Here is a 16,826-nt window from a genome sequence, read left to right on the forward strand (position 1 = left end):
TAGAGTTATGTAATGTTTTTGGAAAACATAGGCCAAAAATAGTGGGAAAATTAAGATTATGAGGAATCACAATTGATAGTACAATGTTTTAACTAAAACAAAGTGTACACGTTCCTTGATTCTTCAACTGATTACATGCTCAATAAGTCAATAGTCCAACCTAAATTGCATATGACAGCCTACTAAAAACTAAACTGAAGAATAAAGGTTTAACCAAATACAAGTATAATCTGCAGTAGCATCCAGAATGAGGCTCATCAAGTCATCAGTGTTGCATCTTGCAACTATTTTGACCTTGATGGCAAAAAATCAATGTTGTAGAACAATATATGTCCTATGGCAAGGGCCGAATAAAATGAGAGAATAAATGGTATAGGTAGTTTTAGAACTGAAATTGCATCTCGGAAGTGTATCCTAGAGCTTCGAGATGTGAAGCCATGGCCTTGTTCATTGGAGGCGGTCCACACCTCAAGATCTGATGACAATTCATTGTTGCTTGTTAGTATTGAAAAATTGGACTGTACGAGGAGTTGAGGATAGGAGATGTATTAAAGATTAGCAAAGGTCTACCTGAATATCAGAGGCAGGTTCAGGACAATGATCTTGAATAATTTTTGCTGATACGAAACCAACTCCACCACTCCATTCTTCAGGTGGCTAAGGACAAAACATTTGTATATTAGAAAACCTCAAATCTTTTCCTAATCCATTTAAGAGATATTGGTCCTTAGTTTCAACATGCAAATGCCTACTAGAATCACATCTTTCGAAATACTTGCACCAGTAGTAATACTAGTAATACACAAGACTAAAGATACCCCAAGAACAGACTCCTGAAAGGTATAGCATGCTCAGTGCCACAACAGAGCCACAGGCCCTTCTTACATGAATGTAGTGTACTAATGTGTATGCATGCCAAAATCAATGCTGAGTGCTTCTTCAATGAGTTAATTATTACAAATGAGTGTGATGGCTACACTTACTGTGATTCCCAAATGATTTTTTACTCACCAAATTGAGAGAAGTCATTAAGTCCTGCTCTTATTCCAACTAAGCAAGGTTTGTAAATGGAAATAACAAAGAAAACATGCAGGACAGGAACAAGTTAACAAATGGAAACTGAATGGTCGCCTCACTAGTCACTACTAACCACATGAATCATCAGCATCACTGACCAAATAATAGATCACCCTATTTTGTACAACTTTTTCATACCAACTTTGAGCTTGATAACCACCTTATGTCAGCAAGAATACAGGAGTCCTGTGGGTTGTAAATTACTCAACCCCACACAAAGCAACCCTAAGCTCTTAACGCTAATTTCCATTCTCAGATTTTGACCAATGGTAATTAAATTAGTATCTAGACATATGATATATAATCGCTTGCAGTATATATTACTTAATGTGCCCTAGATAAGCTTTCTTAAATCAGTCTACTATACTCTCTGGAGAATCCACTAGTCTACCAGATTTCACACCAACCTCTTTTGAGCAAATTGACCTCTTTCACCATAGTTAATATTTTTCTAAGTCCCCTGTATCAACATTCTTGTTTAACTTGATCATTAAATTTTTTTTTTTAAAAAAAAAATAAAAAAAAAAAAACAAAAACAAAAACAAAAAACCGAGCACTAGCTAGATAATAAGCATGCGCAAGCCAATTCTGCCTGACAAATTAAGACATATCTGCCTGACACATAAAGACAGCATGAACACATATATACACGTGATATAGAAAATAATCAATGAGTCATTATAACTATATCAGTCAACAATCGAGCAATGATCTGCAGGTGTAGAGGGAAAGAGGGTTCATTTAGTGTGATGCAAGATTGCAGAAGTTTCTCGTCTTGGTATTTAATTTTAAGAGAAGTTGACAAAACTTAACCAGGATTAGGTGAAAAAAATAAAATCTAATACCTCGTTTAGGACATAGTAAACAGAGAATCGATCAGGGAAACTGTGAGCAAAATTGTCCAGTTCTTCCTGCAATATAAAAAAAAAAAAAAAAAAAAAAAAACAAATTATAAATGGAAGCAATTTAATGAGCTGAAAACTCTTGCAATCACACATTATAAAAAAAAAAAAAAAAAAAAAAAAAAGACAGCGTATCTACAGAGGAGATAATACTGTATCTAACTTGTAAAGATTGGGTATAAGTGAAGTAATAACCATAAAAGAAACTAATTTAAGTAGTGAAAAACAAATGAAAGCTGGAATTACCTTCAAAAGAATATCATCATATGTGACATTTGCGTATATTAACTGAACCTTGGTCTTGTCACTTGGATTCTCTAATATGGCTCTAGCAACCTAACAATATACAAAATATATCATGAAACAAAGTGACTTGCTCATTTCTGAATATGAAAAAGCTGGAAACATTGCATTTCTGAGTATAAAAGTAGTAAATCTTCCATTTTACACCACACTGACAGACCTGAAACATTGGAGTAATTCCTGTACCTCCAGCAAGCATACCAAAAGCTCTAACTTGCCCGGGCTGATACTTAAAACGTCCCTGCAATAAGCAAAACCATATTGGTAACTGAAATACATCCATAGTAGACAGCTAGACACTCAAGCAAGTTTTTCATGGTACACAATTCTTATTAGTTTAAGTAAAATCACTGAAACCCCAGATTGAAGACTAATTGCTGTATGGGGTACCATTAATATCTTGGAATAATATATGATAGCATTACGAACCTTGGGGCCCTTGACAGACAAGTAATCACCTTCACGCATTTCTCTGAAATGGTGCGACATTCTTCCTTGTGGATACATCTAGAAATCATTGGGATAACTATTTCAGATCCATTTGGAGACAACACAATGCAATAACTAAAAGGCGAGGCTAACAGAGGCATTTGATCAAGTCATCAACTACTGCATCAAGTATACCGGCATACCTTTATAACCAACTCAAAATAACCAACATCAGAATCCAACGTAGTTGGTGTATAAGCTTTCATAACATCTTCACCATTAGCATCTTTTCCTCTGCATCAATAATGATCAATTTAAATTTAAGTACTTAAGATTCTAAGATAAAAATGTTCAAATTTTGTACAGGCATCATACTCATGCCATAGTGCAAAACTCACAAACCTGCAACTTATATGTTGTCCAATTGGAAGACCCAACACAGAATCTGGTGAAGGAAGAGCAAATCTAAATTTCGCAACATTATGACTTAGCTCAGTCCGTTTCACAAGCTTAAATTCCTTGAACGTTTCAGGGTCCAAGCAACCTAACACAAGAATTATCATAAAAAACACAACATAATGAAATTGAGTTTGAACATATAGAGAGGATCACGATGAAATACTCCATACCAAAATAAAATCTTGCAACTCAATCAAAGTCACTTGTACAACTTCAAGTGACCTTACACATTTGAAATTAAAGCATTAAGATCAAGCTTGTTGTCGAGAGCCTGATTAGCCGACCCAATCCATTTGGTATAAAGGCTTTGGCATTGTTTTTATATGAGAGTTTGATCATGCATTAAGGATAATCAAACTTATTACTTCACCCCTACATTTATGTCATCATCAAAACCTATTTAATATTAACCAATCCACTTTGGGCTAAATGTATACTAATAAATTACATAAATGAAACTACTGAGGAATGCATTTAACTTTAACCATTACAGACCCTTAGTTTCTCAAGATCAATCAGAATTTCCAGAAATACATAAAATATTTTGATTAAAATAGCCCTAGAATCATTACTTCACTAGTCAAAGTATCCAAATCTTCTAGTCATTAACAAAATTATTTTCCAGTACATATCTAAGGAACCCAGAATTGTTTATGCCCAGAGAATCCAACCAATATATTTAAATATTTCATTCATGATGCAGCTGATCATCTCAATTTATTATATTCCCAAAATTCAATATTATAACCTATGAAAATTCAAAAACATCCCCAACAACATAGTTATTACAATCAATGAAAACCTCAGAATTAATAACTGAACAATAATCAATTAAACAACAGAAATAGCAGCAAATCATCAAAATATACAAAAAAAAAAACACAGAAATTGAAGGGAAAAAGAAGGGTACTTTTGAATTTGGATTTAGATTTGTTGGAAAGATAGAAATAATAAGCAGAGCCAACACCAAGGGCAGCAAGAGCAACAGAAATGCCTATAATCTCATTTCTGTGAGACTGCAAGGAATCCATGGTTAACCAATTAAGTGATTAAATCTCCTTTTTTTTTCTCTCTCTTGAGAAAAATGATGAATCAATTTCTGGGTATTATTTGTGAAATCAGGAAGAAGGTGGGATTGAATGAAGGGGTTTGAGCTCAACAACAATGGGGGTTGTTAATGGAGGTATCGTGTTTGGTTTAAACTGTTTTGACTCTACCAAACTATACGCTTCACCATTGGTGGGTTCATGCGCCCACTACACTTTCCCTTTTCACTAAAAAGATTGATTATTCTATCACCTTTATTCTAAAAAATACAAAAAGTGGTTGGTTGGTTATTTACAAATTTCAAAGGGCTCCTTTGTTGGTTTGTTAATGTGACGGTGTGAAACTTATAAATCTAATTACGAAGTACTCCGTACTTATTACTTGAAACAAAATTTGTTTATATAAAAATTTGATATTTTATAATGTTTATTGAGATAAATCGAACAAGATTTAAGTTGAGATGGTTAAGTATTAGTTAGTGAACGTATTTAGATCATTTTTACTTTTTTGGTGAAACTAGTCCAATGTAAAAGTTGAGGTTTTTCCTAAAACAAGTTGAGTTGTTTATCGGTCTAAAGGTTTAAAAACTGGGTCAAAACTTAAAACATAAAATTCATAAACCTGAAGATTGGATGATCATGCCAAAAAGTATGATCCAAGACCTACCTGAACTACATTGGTTTGAACCGGTTGAGCAACGGTGATTAAATACTATGGAGTAAATCTTTCAATAATAAAATGAGATGATGACAATAAAGGAAAGAAATCAGTAAGACAATCTATTTGGTATTAATTATTATTTTTTCTGAAAAAATATTATAGCACATTAGCACCCATTACAATTTTTTTTATAGCAAAATCCCCTAATAAAAGGCGGACTATACTAGCTGGGAACTTTTGGTTATAATGTGTTGCTTAACAATACAATTAAATTTACATAATCAAGAACTTAGTTTGTAGTTTCTGGTTGAGCAGCTGCTTCTTTGCCTTCAATTTCCGTTTTCTCTTCAGATTCATCTGCTTCTTTCTCTAGAGTTTTCTCAACCTTCATAACTCGAAAAATTGCAAGATGAGTATCCCCTGCCAAAAACAGTTTAAGAATTCAGTATTTAGTTAACCAAGCTATGTCTACACTCTCCTATGATTATAGAAAATTAATCAATAGGGGACTGTTATTCCTTCCTTGCTAGCAGGATCGGAATCATGAGTTGAACTGAACTCGAACTATGTCCTCAGTCGCGTTCAATCCAAGTTGAACTTGTGCTGCTCACAAATTCAAATAATAACTCTGCTCAATTCAGAATAGCTAGACTTAAATTCAAGCAGTTGCAAGCTATTTATATGTACTGCTTTGGCTAATTCATTATAAGTTAAATAAGTTCCTTGGAGAAATACTTGTATACAGTAAACTCATTGAAGAGTTTTGTTAAACCTGCAGGTTTAAGTTAGCTCTGCTCAACTTATAAAGACCCTGAGTAGAATTCAAACTCCAATCGAGTTTTGACCAAACTTAACTCGAGCAACTCATTATAATCTCTAGTGCATAAGTGTATTGCTTACACTGCTAAACACATTGATTATGATACATGTTGTCTATATTGCAGCATGCTTGTAATAGTATTAGTTAGTTAATTACCGAATGTGAGCAAGCTTCCAGGAGGTACAACTGCTGTAAAACCGGGTTGTACTCGTTTTTCATTGATGTAAGTTCCATTTGTGCTGTCTAAGTCACTGATGTAGAGACTACCTTCTTTGTTCTGAATTCGAGCATGCATCCCAGAAACTGCAACTCCAACCACATATATAGCTATATTTAGCAAATAAACTCCTACACTTTTTATATTAATGATAATGTCTAAACACTATGTATTTGGTATATGCAAGAAAATGATCAAATTGGTAATCTATTGAAAGATCAATGAAATTGATCATTATTTATCTACGACAAACATAATTTCATATAAGAATGAATGAGAATTCATACTTCAAAGTACTCGAATTAACTATTCTCCGTAGATTCAATATTTAGTTATTTACTATAACGCGAGTCCTTTATGAATTGTAACAACAATACTTCTATTTTAGTAATTCATGCTCTGTGACTGTAGACTACGTGTTACTTTAATTTTATAAAAAACTTATAATACTCGTGCTCGTGTTTTAAAAAAATAATTAAATTATACCTGTGGCAACAGGAATTACCAAATCTGCTTTCTGAGGCTCTCGCCCAATCACCATCTCATCACTCTGATCAATTGACACCATAATATGAGTACCCTAGCTAATTATCATCATATTTATAATTACATAAACAAGTAAAATGGTGAAATAATAAACTAAAAGTTATCAACTTACAGAGAAAATTTCATATGCTCCTGGCATTGGTACCTTAAAACCTATGTGTTTCCAATCACCATCTCCTGCAACACATACCATACATAAATCACGCCTTACTTTAAAAAAGAAAAAGGTATCGGGGAGATGATAAAAATAAATCCGCTAATATAACATATCAATACATAATTTACTATGGGTTCGGATTTAGAAAAATGTTACAACCAATATATAACTCCGCTAATAGCCTAATATAACATATCGATACATAATTTACTATGGGTTCAGATTAAGGACAATATGATAACTTCTTCTAGGCCGTGGAATAATAAAAATTATATATTGAAAACGTGAACACTATAATAAGTTACTGACCTACAGGTTCAAGAACCCAGCCCTGAACAACATTAGCAGGAGAAGTGTCACCTTTAGAAGCATATACAACTCCAAATTTCTTTTTTGGGAACGAATTGATGATTCTAACACATTGTAAATTTAGCCTCAGATTTTGAACAGATTGATAAGAAAAGGCAGAAGTTTTACATTGTAAAAATGAGGGAGAAATTGAAGTTGAAGTAGAACAATTTCTTATTAAAGGCTTGGAAATTTTTGTGTAGGACAGAGATTGAGCTACTACTGCTTCCATTATTATTGTTGATCAAATAATTTGTCAATTGGAAATTAAATTTTGTTGGCTGTTTTTTTTTTTTTTTTTTTTTTTGGGATATGTGGCTAAGATATTTGGATAGGGAAAATTTTAATTTTCTGGTTAATTTGGCATATGAGTTGAGGATGTGGCAGCCATTTATTGCTTGTGATAGTGATATGGATAACAAAATCTTCTAATCTTTGCCCATTGTGAATGTTTGGAATAATAATAGTTTAGTTTAACATATAATTCATTCTTGTTCTTGTTTTTACACTATTCATATGCTTATTGTGACCGTTTAATTTTTGGCTTTTTCACATCCTTATTTTGATTGTGCATAATAACATATTCATGTGTTTACTTTGACTGTCTTTATAAGTTTTGCACTATTCATGTGTTTGTTTTGACAAAGCATATTCATGTGATTACTTAAATTTGACCACGTATATTTTCACAAATATATATCACTACATTCATGTGCTTACATTAATTGTCTTAATTTTGCACTATTCATGTGCTTAATTTGAAAATGCATATTCTTGTGAATGATGTGATCACTTGACTATGTGTTTTTTTACTAATATCACTTTGACTATGCACATATTTTGACTAATATCACTTTGACCAAGCACATTTTTAAAATATATACTCGAAGCTAAGTATATTCAAAATTAAAAAAAAAAAAAAAATAATAATAATAATAATAATAATAATAATAAAATTGCCCCCATGCAGGATCGAACTACAGACCTTCAGTTTACAAAACTGACGCTCTACCACTGAGCTATAGGGGCCTTCTGATCAATATTTAACCTCTTAAATTATAGGAATGTAAAATTAATTGTCATTGTTAGCTTATAACCATTTGTTCTATACATTAATGGACCTAGCAAGCTAATGATGAATGAGTAGTTTAACTTTTACAATTGGTTACTCTCAGGTGAACTCTGATACATATATATATATTAATAAATGGTCCGAAAATTTATCTATAATAATTGCTAATTCTAAGTTTATCTTTGATAATCACTAAAGTGCATTAACAGCTATTACTGAGATAATCTATTATAATTATACTAGTTCATAACTACCTGCATTTTTTATTTTTATTTTTTCCTGTATGGTAAATTTTTCCTTTTAATTTTTTTTTTTTTAAAAAACGTATTTTATGATAAGAGCACCACCTCAGCACCAATAATTCATAGAACCCACAATAAAAGGAAACAAAATCACACAAAAAAGGAAAAAATGATTCTAAAGATCATTATGATCATGAGAAAAAGGCTCAGTATGCACTCTTTGGTTAGGATCTTGGCATTAGCATACCAAAAATCTTGAATGCAGCCCAGCAGAAAGATTGCTCAGGTTTTTAATCTATGTAACCATTACCGGGATAAAAAACCAGCCCTGAAATATAACGAGTACTCAAGAATGTAAGTAAGCTGAACAACTGCTAAAAAATACACTTTGTTCAAAAAGAATAATACACTTTGTTCTTTAAACAACTGCTAAAAAATTACAACAAATCTTGTGCACTTGGCCAACTCTGATACATCCAAGTCTCCAGCACTGTCAAACACTAATCTCTTTAACAATCAACATATTCTTTACAAATTTGCATTTGCAAATATGTAACTATAATAGTTCAGGAGCACAATGCATGAACACTAAAACATACAAATCAAATAGCCAAGACTGAAGGAAAAGAAAGAATAAGAAAATGCTCCCAGAAGTCCCAGATTGCAGAATGTCAAAAAGTCTCAGATATAAATATCAGGAGGCAGGAGCAACGTACATCATCATAGCCTGAGATACAGGAATTTGATATGTGACAACAGAACTCGAAGCAGCTGAGAATTCTTGCAAATTAGCAAAGAGGAGACCTGCCATGTTTTCTGCAGCAATCAAACGACTTTCAAGCAACATAACTCCACTAAATATAATAGCTCTGCAGTTTTTGTTGATCACTTTGTATCAATTATCAATATTACATTTTTTTTCATTTAAGTTCTAAATATTTTATCAAATATATCAAGTTATATTTGGATAACTGCAAATGAAAAGGAACACTGTTACTCAATAAGCCAGTCAATAACTCAAAGTTGCCACATTTCTTATTAAAAGGTCATCCAAAATATCCTTTTGAAAGCTACCCCTCTACAATAAGATTGCTCGTAGAGGTCCCCTTGATTTACCATACAATCCATATACCCAGAACTACTGTTACTAGATACATAAACTTTGGCCACTAATGGATAAAAAAAATTGAGACGGTCCAATTCATTTAATCAGCCTTATTTCACAAGTACTAGAAGCATTTCTACTAATTAATTTGCAAAGTGTTTTCATTTTCTCTAACGCTGAAGTGAAAAGCAAGTGGACATAAGAATGCATTGGAATATTTTTCAAGAAACAATTACTATGTATATCCAAATTGAAGCAATCATAAGATACATGTCAAACATTTGCTACCAATTGATCAACTAATTATGCTCACATTTTTATTTTATTTTTTTGACACAATACACAAGCTATACTTACTTTCAAGCAGAAAAGGAAAACATTATCAAACACGAGGATTGTCATAGCTAAATTATATATCCCACATAAGGAAATAAACCAAAGCAAATCAAAAATTTGAGATATGGAGATTAAAAGTTTTCATTAATGCATTTGACTATAAAGGAAGGCAACTAAGAAACAACAATAATGTAGCCAAGTATTTACTGTCTAGTTGAATAGCTAATTACAAAAGGCTGTAAATTGAATGTTCATAGATTGGTCTTTCTCCCTTTAATTTTTTTCCATACAGAAGTCTTGCTCAAATCTCTTTTTGCCTTCCCCAAATCTGCTCATCATGAGGAAAGCTATTGATTTGAATTGTGCACCAGTGGAACAATACCCGGTTACTAAGACGTTAACTAAGTCAGATATGACAACATCCCAACTGGTTTTGCCTCGACACTCAGTTGATGAATTTATTGTTCCAAACATGCCTGAAAATATAAGACAAAGGCTACATGAAGGGCGGGCAAATATCTGGGTTGTCGATGATGAAAATTGCTTAGAGCATTTTCTGACAATGATAGATCGGGACCATCGCTATTCAATCATTAGTTGGGGTCATGTCCGTGAGACCAGGGAATTGAAAGAGGGTCAACTGATGCGATTTGGGTGGATGAGTAATAAGCTACATTTCATAGTTGCACCAGAAGGTAAGTTTGGTATGATTTTAAAGATTTTGATATCTTATTAGAGATGGCTTTCTCTCACTAAATTTGAGTCCAAACTTTAGATTTTGACAACAGAGAAATTGTTGACATTTGTTTTGAACCACATACGCAGAAAAATTTCATACATCTCAAAAATTATAAATATACTCCATGATAATCTATCTGTCTAGTCCAGAAAAGCACATACAGAATAGGCGATAAGAATAAGTTTTCATCTCCTAATTGCATAGAGATTTAGGGAGAGTTAAAAATAAATTACAGGGAAAAAAATTAAAAAATTAAAAAAAAAAAGAAGAATAATGAGTAAAGGGAAAATTGGGGTGGATAAGTGGGTCTGGATCCCAAATTGAAAGATAAGAGCTTCATTAAAGAACAAAAGGAGTAGTTTCTACTTTTCCCAGTTTATGTCGAGTATATTTGGTGAACAAACATATTTTGCAGAAAATGACTGCAGGAAGGCAGAAAATATTAAACAAAAGGGTGGACAAAACGAAGGTGAACGCAAAGACAAAAACACAGATGAACCTCCTGCTAAAAGGATAAAGGACATGGGTAAGTCTGCCTTGCAACATGGAGAGACTTAGCTTCTCTTTTTACCATTGTCACCTAAATTGTGCATAACCCGTATCGCTTACATTACTTGGTTAAGTATAGATTTATTTATTTTTTTATCAAAAACAAAAGTACAGAAATATTTGTCTCCCGACTGTTGAAAGAACCTATCCTTCGATCTATGTCAGTAGTATTGCAAACAGGAAAACAATTTTATATATCGACGTACTACTTGGAACTTAGATTCCTTAGTTGTAAGTACAGAGATTTTGTTGTGGTGGGAGAAATATTAGTCCACCGCCAATTTAACTTTCAATGCTACAAACAGGAAAACAAGATCTTGTAGCATATCTACGAAATTTTGCAAAATGCACTCGTAATTCACATGACATCTTCTAGAGAACAATTGACTCCAACAATGATATAAAGATGAAGTATCATTTGATTCCTGTTGCCAAGATTCCATTTCAGAAACCTCACTTTGCCAATGTATGCTAATGGAACAATTCATTTCATCCCAAAATGTATATGAATCTTGACGTGCTAGCATGGGTATAAATATATGAGAATTAGTTCAGACCAAAATAAGGATTTTTTTCCAATAAAAAAAGGGTAATTTCTGACAATTGCACAGTTGCACATAGAGCTGTCAAAAGCTGACCCGACCCGAAATACCGACCCTAACCCTAACCCGTCTGAACCCGAAAAAAATGGCGACCCGAACCCGACCTAACCCGACCTGAAACCAACCCTAGACCCGAGTTGACCCGAGCATTTGAGACCCGAACCCGACCATGACCCGACCTAGAGAGGACCCGACCCGAATATGACCCGTAAATTATTGACCTGAACCGAACCCGACTCAGACCCGATAATGACCCAAACCCGATTTAACCCGTCAAAACCCGAATTCAACCCGACCTGTTACTAACCCGACCCGAGGTCAACCCGACCCGTTCCTAACCCGACCCGAATTTAAACCCGACCCAAACTCAACCCGACTTGTTATTGACCCGACCCAAATTCAACCCGACTTGGAGTACTCTGCAAGAATATATTATGTGGGATCTTACATTAACAGGTGATGAAATTTCACTAAGATAATATTGTAGGAAGAGGCTCCTTGTAATGGTTAAACAATTGAACAAATTCATAATACACCTCTTGAACTTTTGTTTCAACCATGTGAGCTTCATACAAATCCTTGAAAAGATGTCTCAAAAATTTCAACTTAAACCGAGGATCAAGAATTGCAGCAAAAGATAATAGCACAGAGTAATCGGACCAATATTTATCAAACTTGGAACGCATAAGATCTGCCATTTCTTTGAGTTTTGGATCATCCCCTTTGGAAGCAGCCACTAATAGCGACTCAATTCTACAAATGTTGGCAATATAAAGATTGGAAGTGGGATATTCAGAACCGGAAAACAAATTAGTAATGTCATAAAAGGGTTCAAGAAAATCACACATTTTCTCTACTGTTTCCCATTCATGAGGAGTAAGCGCCAAGTGGCTCTCTATCCTATTGAACATTTTCAGTGCCGGTGCAAGATCAAGAGCTCGACGAAGCATTAAGAACGTAGAATTCCATCTAGTAGGAACATCCATCCACAGCTTTACACCTGTAGCTAACTTACAACTAGTAACACACCGCTCAAACTTATTTAGTCTAGTTTCTGAAGAATCAATAAACTTCACATTCTCCCGAACTTTCGCAACAGATTCATCAATGACTTTCAAACCTTCTTTGACAATTAAATTTAAAATATGGGCAGAGCATCTAACATGAAAATATTTGCCATCAACAGGTAATTTAGCCATTGCATCCAATTCAATTTGGAGTTTCCCAACCATAGAATCCATATTACTTGCATTGTCAATAGTCATACTACAAACATTTCTTTCAATACCCCAATCTTTAATCAAACTAAAAACCAGATTATAAATTTCATGACCAGTATGGGGAGGTGGAAAATGCCTAAAGTTCAGTACCTTAGACTGTAATTTCCAGTCATTATCCACAAAATGGGCCGTAAGAGACAAATAACCACGAGTAGTACAAGATGTCCATACATCACAGGTTAAAGAAACTTTACTTGATAAGGCCTTAAGCGTATTACGAACATATTGCTTTAACACATCATGCTCTTTCATGCACCATTTCAATATTGTGTTTCTAGAAATAGTTCTAACCTTGGGATTCAAATATGTATGCAATTCCCTAAACCCCTCATGTTCAACAATACTTAAAGAATAACCATGCTTCAATATAGCTCTAGCAAGTAACTTACAGTATTTTTTTTGGTCAAATGGAGATGCAGGAGACTCATTAGACTTATCTGAGTCTTTATATTCTTGGCACTTATCAAGGTGTCTCTTTAGATTAGACGTACCATTCGAACCAGCAAGTTTCTGGATTAATCTTTTGCAAAACTTGCATGCAGCATGTTCACCATTAACCTCAAAATTCTGCCAAATAGGAGATCGCTTTCCTTCAATTGGAGATATTGATTGATGGGGTTCAGGCGTATGTGTAGCATTTCCAACACTCATACATGTAATTGATGCTTGCTCAAGCTCAATGTCCCTTGCTACACCAAACAATCAGGCAAAGATTAGGAGTAAGATCAATAAAAAATGCGTCATTTATAATTAATTAGAATGTACTATACCTCTTTCAGCTGCGTAGTCTAATTCAAACATTTCTCCTGTCATGATTTTTTGATTCCTTTAACAATAAAAAAAAAACAAAAAACAAAAAAAAAACGCATATTAATATGATTTACATCAAAGGGTAATATATAATCATCTGCGAGAAACAACCACAAGCAACCAAATTGTAAAAATCAACTTCAAATTGTATCAAAAAAATGTATACAGACAACCCAATTAAATATCTAAAAATTATTCAACATTAATCTATGAAGATTAAATTTAAAATGTTAAAATTAACTTCAATTTATAAACATTAAACCGGTTAATTAAGCAAAAAAATATGTAAAACCAATTAGCCAATTATAATGATTAGATCCGAAAATTTAAATAGCTAATATAATTGTATAAATCGATTACCAGGAATTTGGAGTGATTTCTCCTTGTTGAAGACAAAAGGCGACAATGAGAGGTAGTAGAGTAGGCGACCCAGCAGAGGCGCAATTCGATCTGTGGTTTTCCACATTCTGAATCTTTGAAGAGTACGACTTATAGGCATAGGAAAATCACTGAATCTTAGTATATTAAGGAAGGTTGCACTCTAATGGCGAGATTGACGAAAATTTTCCCCATGAAATCTCTATTGTGATTGATTTTATTTTTCCTAATTATCTTCAACTTCCTATATGAGCAATAGGACATGAGGTGATAGAGTATTAGAATAGAGCTGTGAGTGTAAACTGTCAATGTATTTTAAACGAATATGAGGCTAAATGTATTTTTTTTGTTTTTTTTCTTAATTTATCTTCAAAATATACTTCCATATAACTACGTGTATAAATTATAATCCTTTTATTGATCCTATTTTTCAAATTTTAATATTCACTTGTTTATTTTAATATTTGTAAAATAATGCAATTTGATTTGGAGCTATAAAAAAAATTTATTGACTTGAACCGAACCCGACTCGAACCCGAGAATGACCCGACTTGATTATAACCCGCAAATTATTGACTTGAACCGAACCCGACTCGAACCCGACAATGACCCGACCTTATTATAACCCGTAATTTATTAACTTGAACCGAACCCGACTCAAACCCGAACAAGACCCTAACTCATTTAAACCCGTAAAAACCCGAATGTAACCCGACCTGTTATTGACCCGACCCGAATGTAACCCGACTTGTTATTGACCCGACCTAAACCCGACCCAAACCCGATAAGATGTATGACCCGACGTGACCCGACTCAAGCATGACCCAACCCGAACCCGACCCGCATAGGTCCCGACATTAACCCGTATTGACCCGACCCGAGATGACCCGACCAACACAAACCCGACTCAAACCCGACCCATTTACCCGAATTGACAGCTCTAGTTGCACACATACACTACACTACATAAGTACCTAACTCCAAAAGACAAAACGATAATCAATATTCCCATTGTTAAATGGCCATTTTGCTTGCTCCTATTCATTAGACTTGGCATGATGATGACTTTTTGTTATCAAAATTTCTTTGAACTAAAAAACCAAAAAAAAATACAGTGTGTTTGGTTGGATTTTCTAGCATTTGGTTTGTAAAATTGAGGAAAAATATGTTTTCAGTGGAACACTACATTTCATCTCTATTCCAACCTTCAATTCTCCAATTTATACTCTTCCCTTTCAGTTTTAGCTTTCACTCTCTTTCTAACTTTTTAATCAAGGAACCAACCAAAGGAAAATCATTTTTTACTAAAGATGAAATCCTTCCTACCATAATGGAGGCATGTAGCCTTAAATTGTTCAAGTTCTCTCGTAAAATGTTTCTTTCACAATGTAGTTTTCTCTGTAAAGTTGTCTTTACTTCACAACCTACAATAGTTTTCCAGTTATCTTGTATACTAAATCACTATCTAATATTACGTTATTGTAATGAGAAATAACCGCTCAATTGTGAACAGTAACACCTTGTAACGTTTATGAGATTAGATTCCCAAGTAATTTTAGTAACTAGAGGCTACAGGATCATAGCTTGTTCTGCTAAAAGAAATGCTAGTTCACCATTGATTAAACTTTGTATGGTATAGATAGGAAAACAAGATCATGTATCATAGCTAAGAACTTCTACGAAATACGCCCATGATTCATGTGACATCTTCTAGAAAACAATACCAAGCTAAGCTAAGCCTATTGGCAAGGATTACACCTTCAGACCTTGAATTTGGTGGTTCATTCACAATTTTGGAGTGAGGAAGCCCATCTACTTTAGAATCATGGAGTTTTCTTCCAGAGCTATCCCTCACTCTCCCCTCCCCCTGACTCCCAAAAGACCTAACTGTCAATATAATAAATATAAAGTAATAAAGATTTAGTATCATACTATCATCTAATTCTTTTGCCAAGACATTCATAAAATACCTCACACTGCTAGTCTATATTAAATGAATACTTCATTTCACCTCAAGTAATCACGCTAGATCCTCGACACGCAAGCATAGGTAAAAGTACTTAACACTTTGTTTCGGACTCACCAAAGTAAGAAATTTGCTCATATAATAGGTAAATTATACACTTGCACACATACCCTTACTTGAAAATAGTACAGAAAAAACACGATTAACAATTCTCTTCATAATTATATTTCTAAAACTTGACATTTTGCTTGCTTCATTCACTAAGTTTGGCATGATGATCACTAATTATTTAATAAAATATATATCATTACAAACATTTCTGTGGGTTTTGAACCATAATATATAGAGTTCGGTGGAAATCAATTATGGAAAAAAATGGTTTCTTTTGGTTTAAAATTTATGAAAAATAGTTTTTTTTGGGAGTGGTATGCCACACTTCCTCTTCATTACTTACCTTCCAGGCTTTCAAACTCTATCCTCACTTTTATCTCTTCCATTTCATTTCTAATTTCCGTTTTCTCTCTAAGTTTTCGATCATGGATCCAAACAAAGGAAAACCAATCTTCCATGCATTTTCTATGGAAATGGACAATCACTTTCAGTTGAAATTGATTTCTGTCCTACCATAAACAGAGGCTCAAAAGTTTAGATTGTTAAAGTTCTTTCACATTGGTTGTGTTTGGTTTGATGGTTGTCATAGAAAATGTTTTCCCATTCCCCCTCATTTTCATTTGTTTGGTTTGTGAAGGGATGGAAAATTATTTACCCAATAGTGGAAAATA

General features: G+C 33.7%; 2 protein-coding genes and 1 non-coding gene across 3 annotated transcripts; all 3 read right to left on the bottom strand.

Annotated features, from left to right (window-relative positions):
• Positions 1 to 86: 86 nt before the first annotated feature.
• LOC145571708 (NADH--cytochrome b5 reductase 1-like) lies at positions 87 to 4,500 on the bottom strand. The gene is made up of 9 exons (XM_081630736.1): positions 4,081 to 4,500; positions 3,114 to 3,255; positions 2,915 to 3,005; positions 2,712 to 2,789; positions 2,443 to 2,523; positions 2,226 to 2,315; positions 1,923 to 1,988; positions 571 to 657; positions 87 to 475 (listed from the first exon to the last, which is right to left on the bottom strand). The coding sequence occupies exons 1-9, from the start codon at positions 4,199 to 4,201 to the stop codon at positions 383 to 385; spliced, it is 849 nt and encodes a 282-aa protein (XP_081486862.1). The 5' UTR covers positions 4,202 to 4,500; the 3' UTR covers positions 87 to 382.
• Positions 4,501 to 4,975: 475 nt separating this feature from the next.
• On the bottom strand, positions 4,976 to 7,290 carry LOC145570105 (uncharacterized). Its single transcript, XM_081629097.1, has 5 exons — positions 6,927 to 7,290; positions 6,573 to 6,637; positions 6,401 to 6,464; positions 5,854 to 6,000; positions 4,976 to 5,297 (listed from the first exon to the last, which is right to left on the bottom strand). The coding sequence occupies exons 1-5, from the start codon at positions 7,195 to 7,197 to the stop codon at positions 5,167 to 5,169; spliced, it is 678 nt and encodes a 225-aa protein (XP_081485223.1). The 5' UTR covers positions 7,198 to 7,290; the 3' UTR covers positions 4,976 to 5,166.
• Positions 7,291 to 7,922: 632 nt separating this feature from the next.
• TRNAT-UGU (transfer RNA threonine (anticodon UGU)) lies at positions 7,923 to 7,994 on the bottom strand. The gene has a single exon. It is a non-coding gene; the product is annotated as a tRNA-Thr (tRNA).
• Between the last annotated feature and the right edge of the window lie 8,832 nt (positions 7,995 to 16,826).

The sequence above is a fragment of the Chenopodium album genome, chromosome 12, assembly GCF_948465745.1.
Source record: "Chenopodium album chromosome 12, dcCheAlbu1.1, whole genome shotgun sequence".
In the NCBI taxonomy this organism is placed as follows: domain Eukaryota; kingdom Viridiplantae; phylum Streptophyta; class Magnoliopsida; order Caryophyllales; family Amaranthaceae; genus Chenopodium; species Chenopodium album.

Coding starts and splice junctions, on each gene's coding strand:
- LOC145570105 (XM_081629097.1), bottom strand. CDS start 7,197: ATGGAAGCAGTAGTAGCTCAATCTCTGTCCTACACAAAAATTTCCAAG. Junction 6,638..6,926: donor CTGGGTTCTTGAACCTGTAG/GTCAGTAACTTA, acceptor TATGTGTTGCAG/GAGATGGTGATTGGAAACAC. Junction 6,001..6,400: donor GGTAATTCCTGTTGCCACAG/GTATAATTTAAT, acceptor TTGGAGTTGCAG/TTTCTGGGATGCATGCTCGA.
- LOC145571708 (XM_081630736.1), bottom strand. CDS start 4,201: ATGGATTCCTTGCAGTCTCACAGAAATGAGATTATAGGCATTTCTGTT. Junction 3,256..4,080: donor ATCTAAATCCAAATTCAAAA/GTACCCTTCTTT, acceptor TTCTTGTGTTAG/GTTGCTTGGACCCTGAAACG. Junction 2,524..2,711: donor TGTCTGTCAAGGGCCCCAAG/GTTCGTAATGCT, acceptor TGCTTATTGCAG/GGACGTTTTAAGTATCAGCC.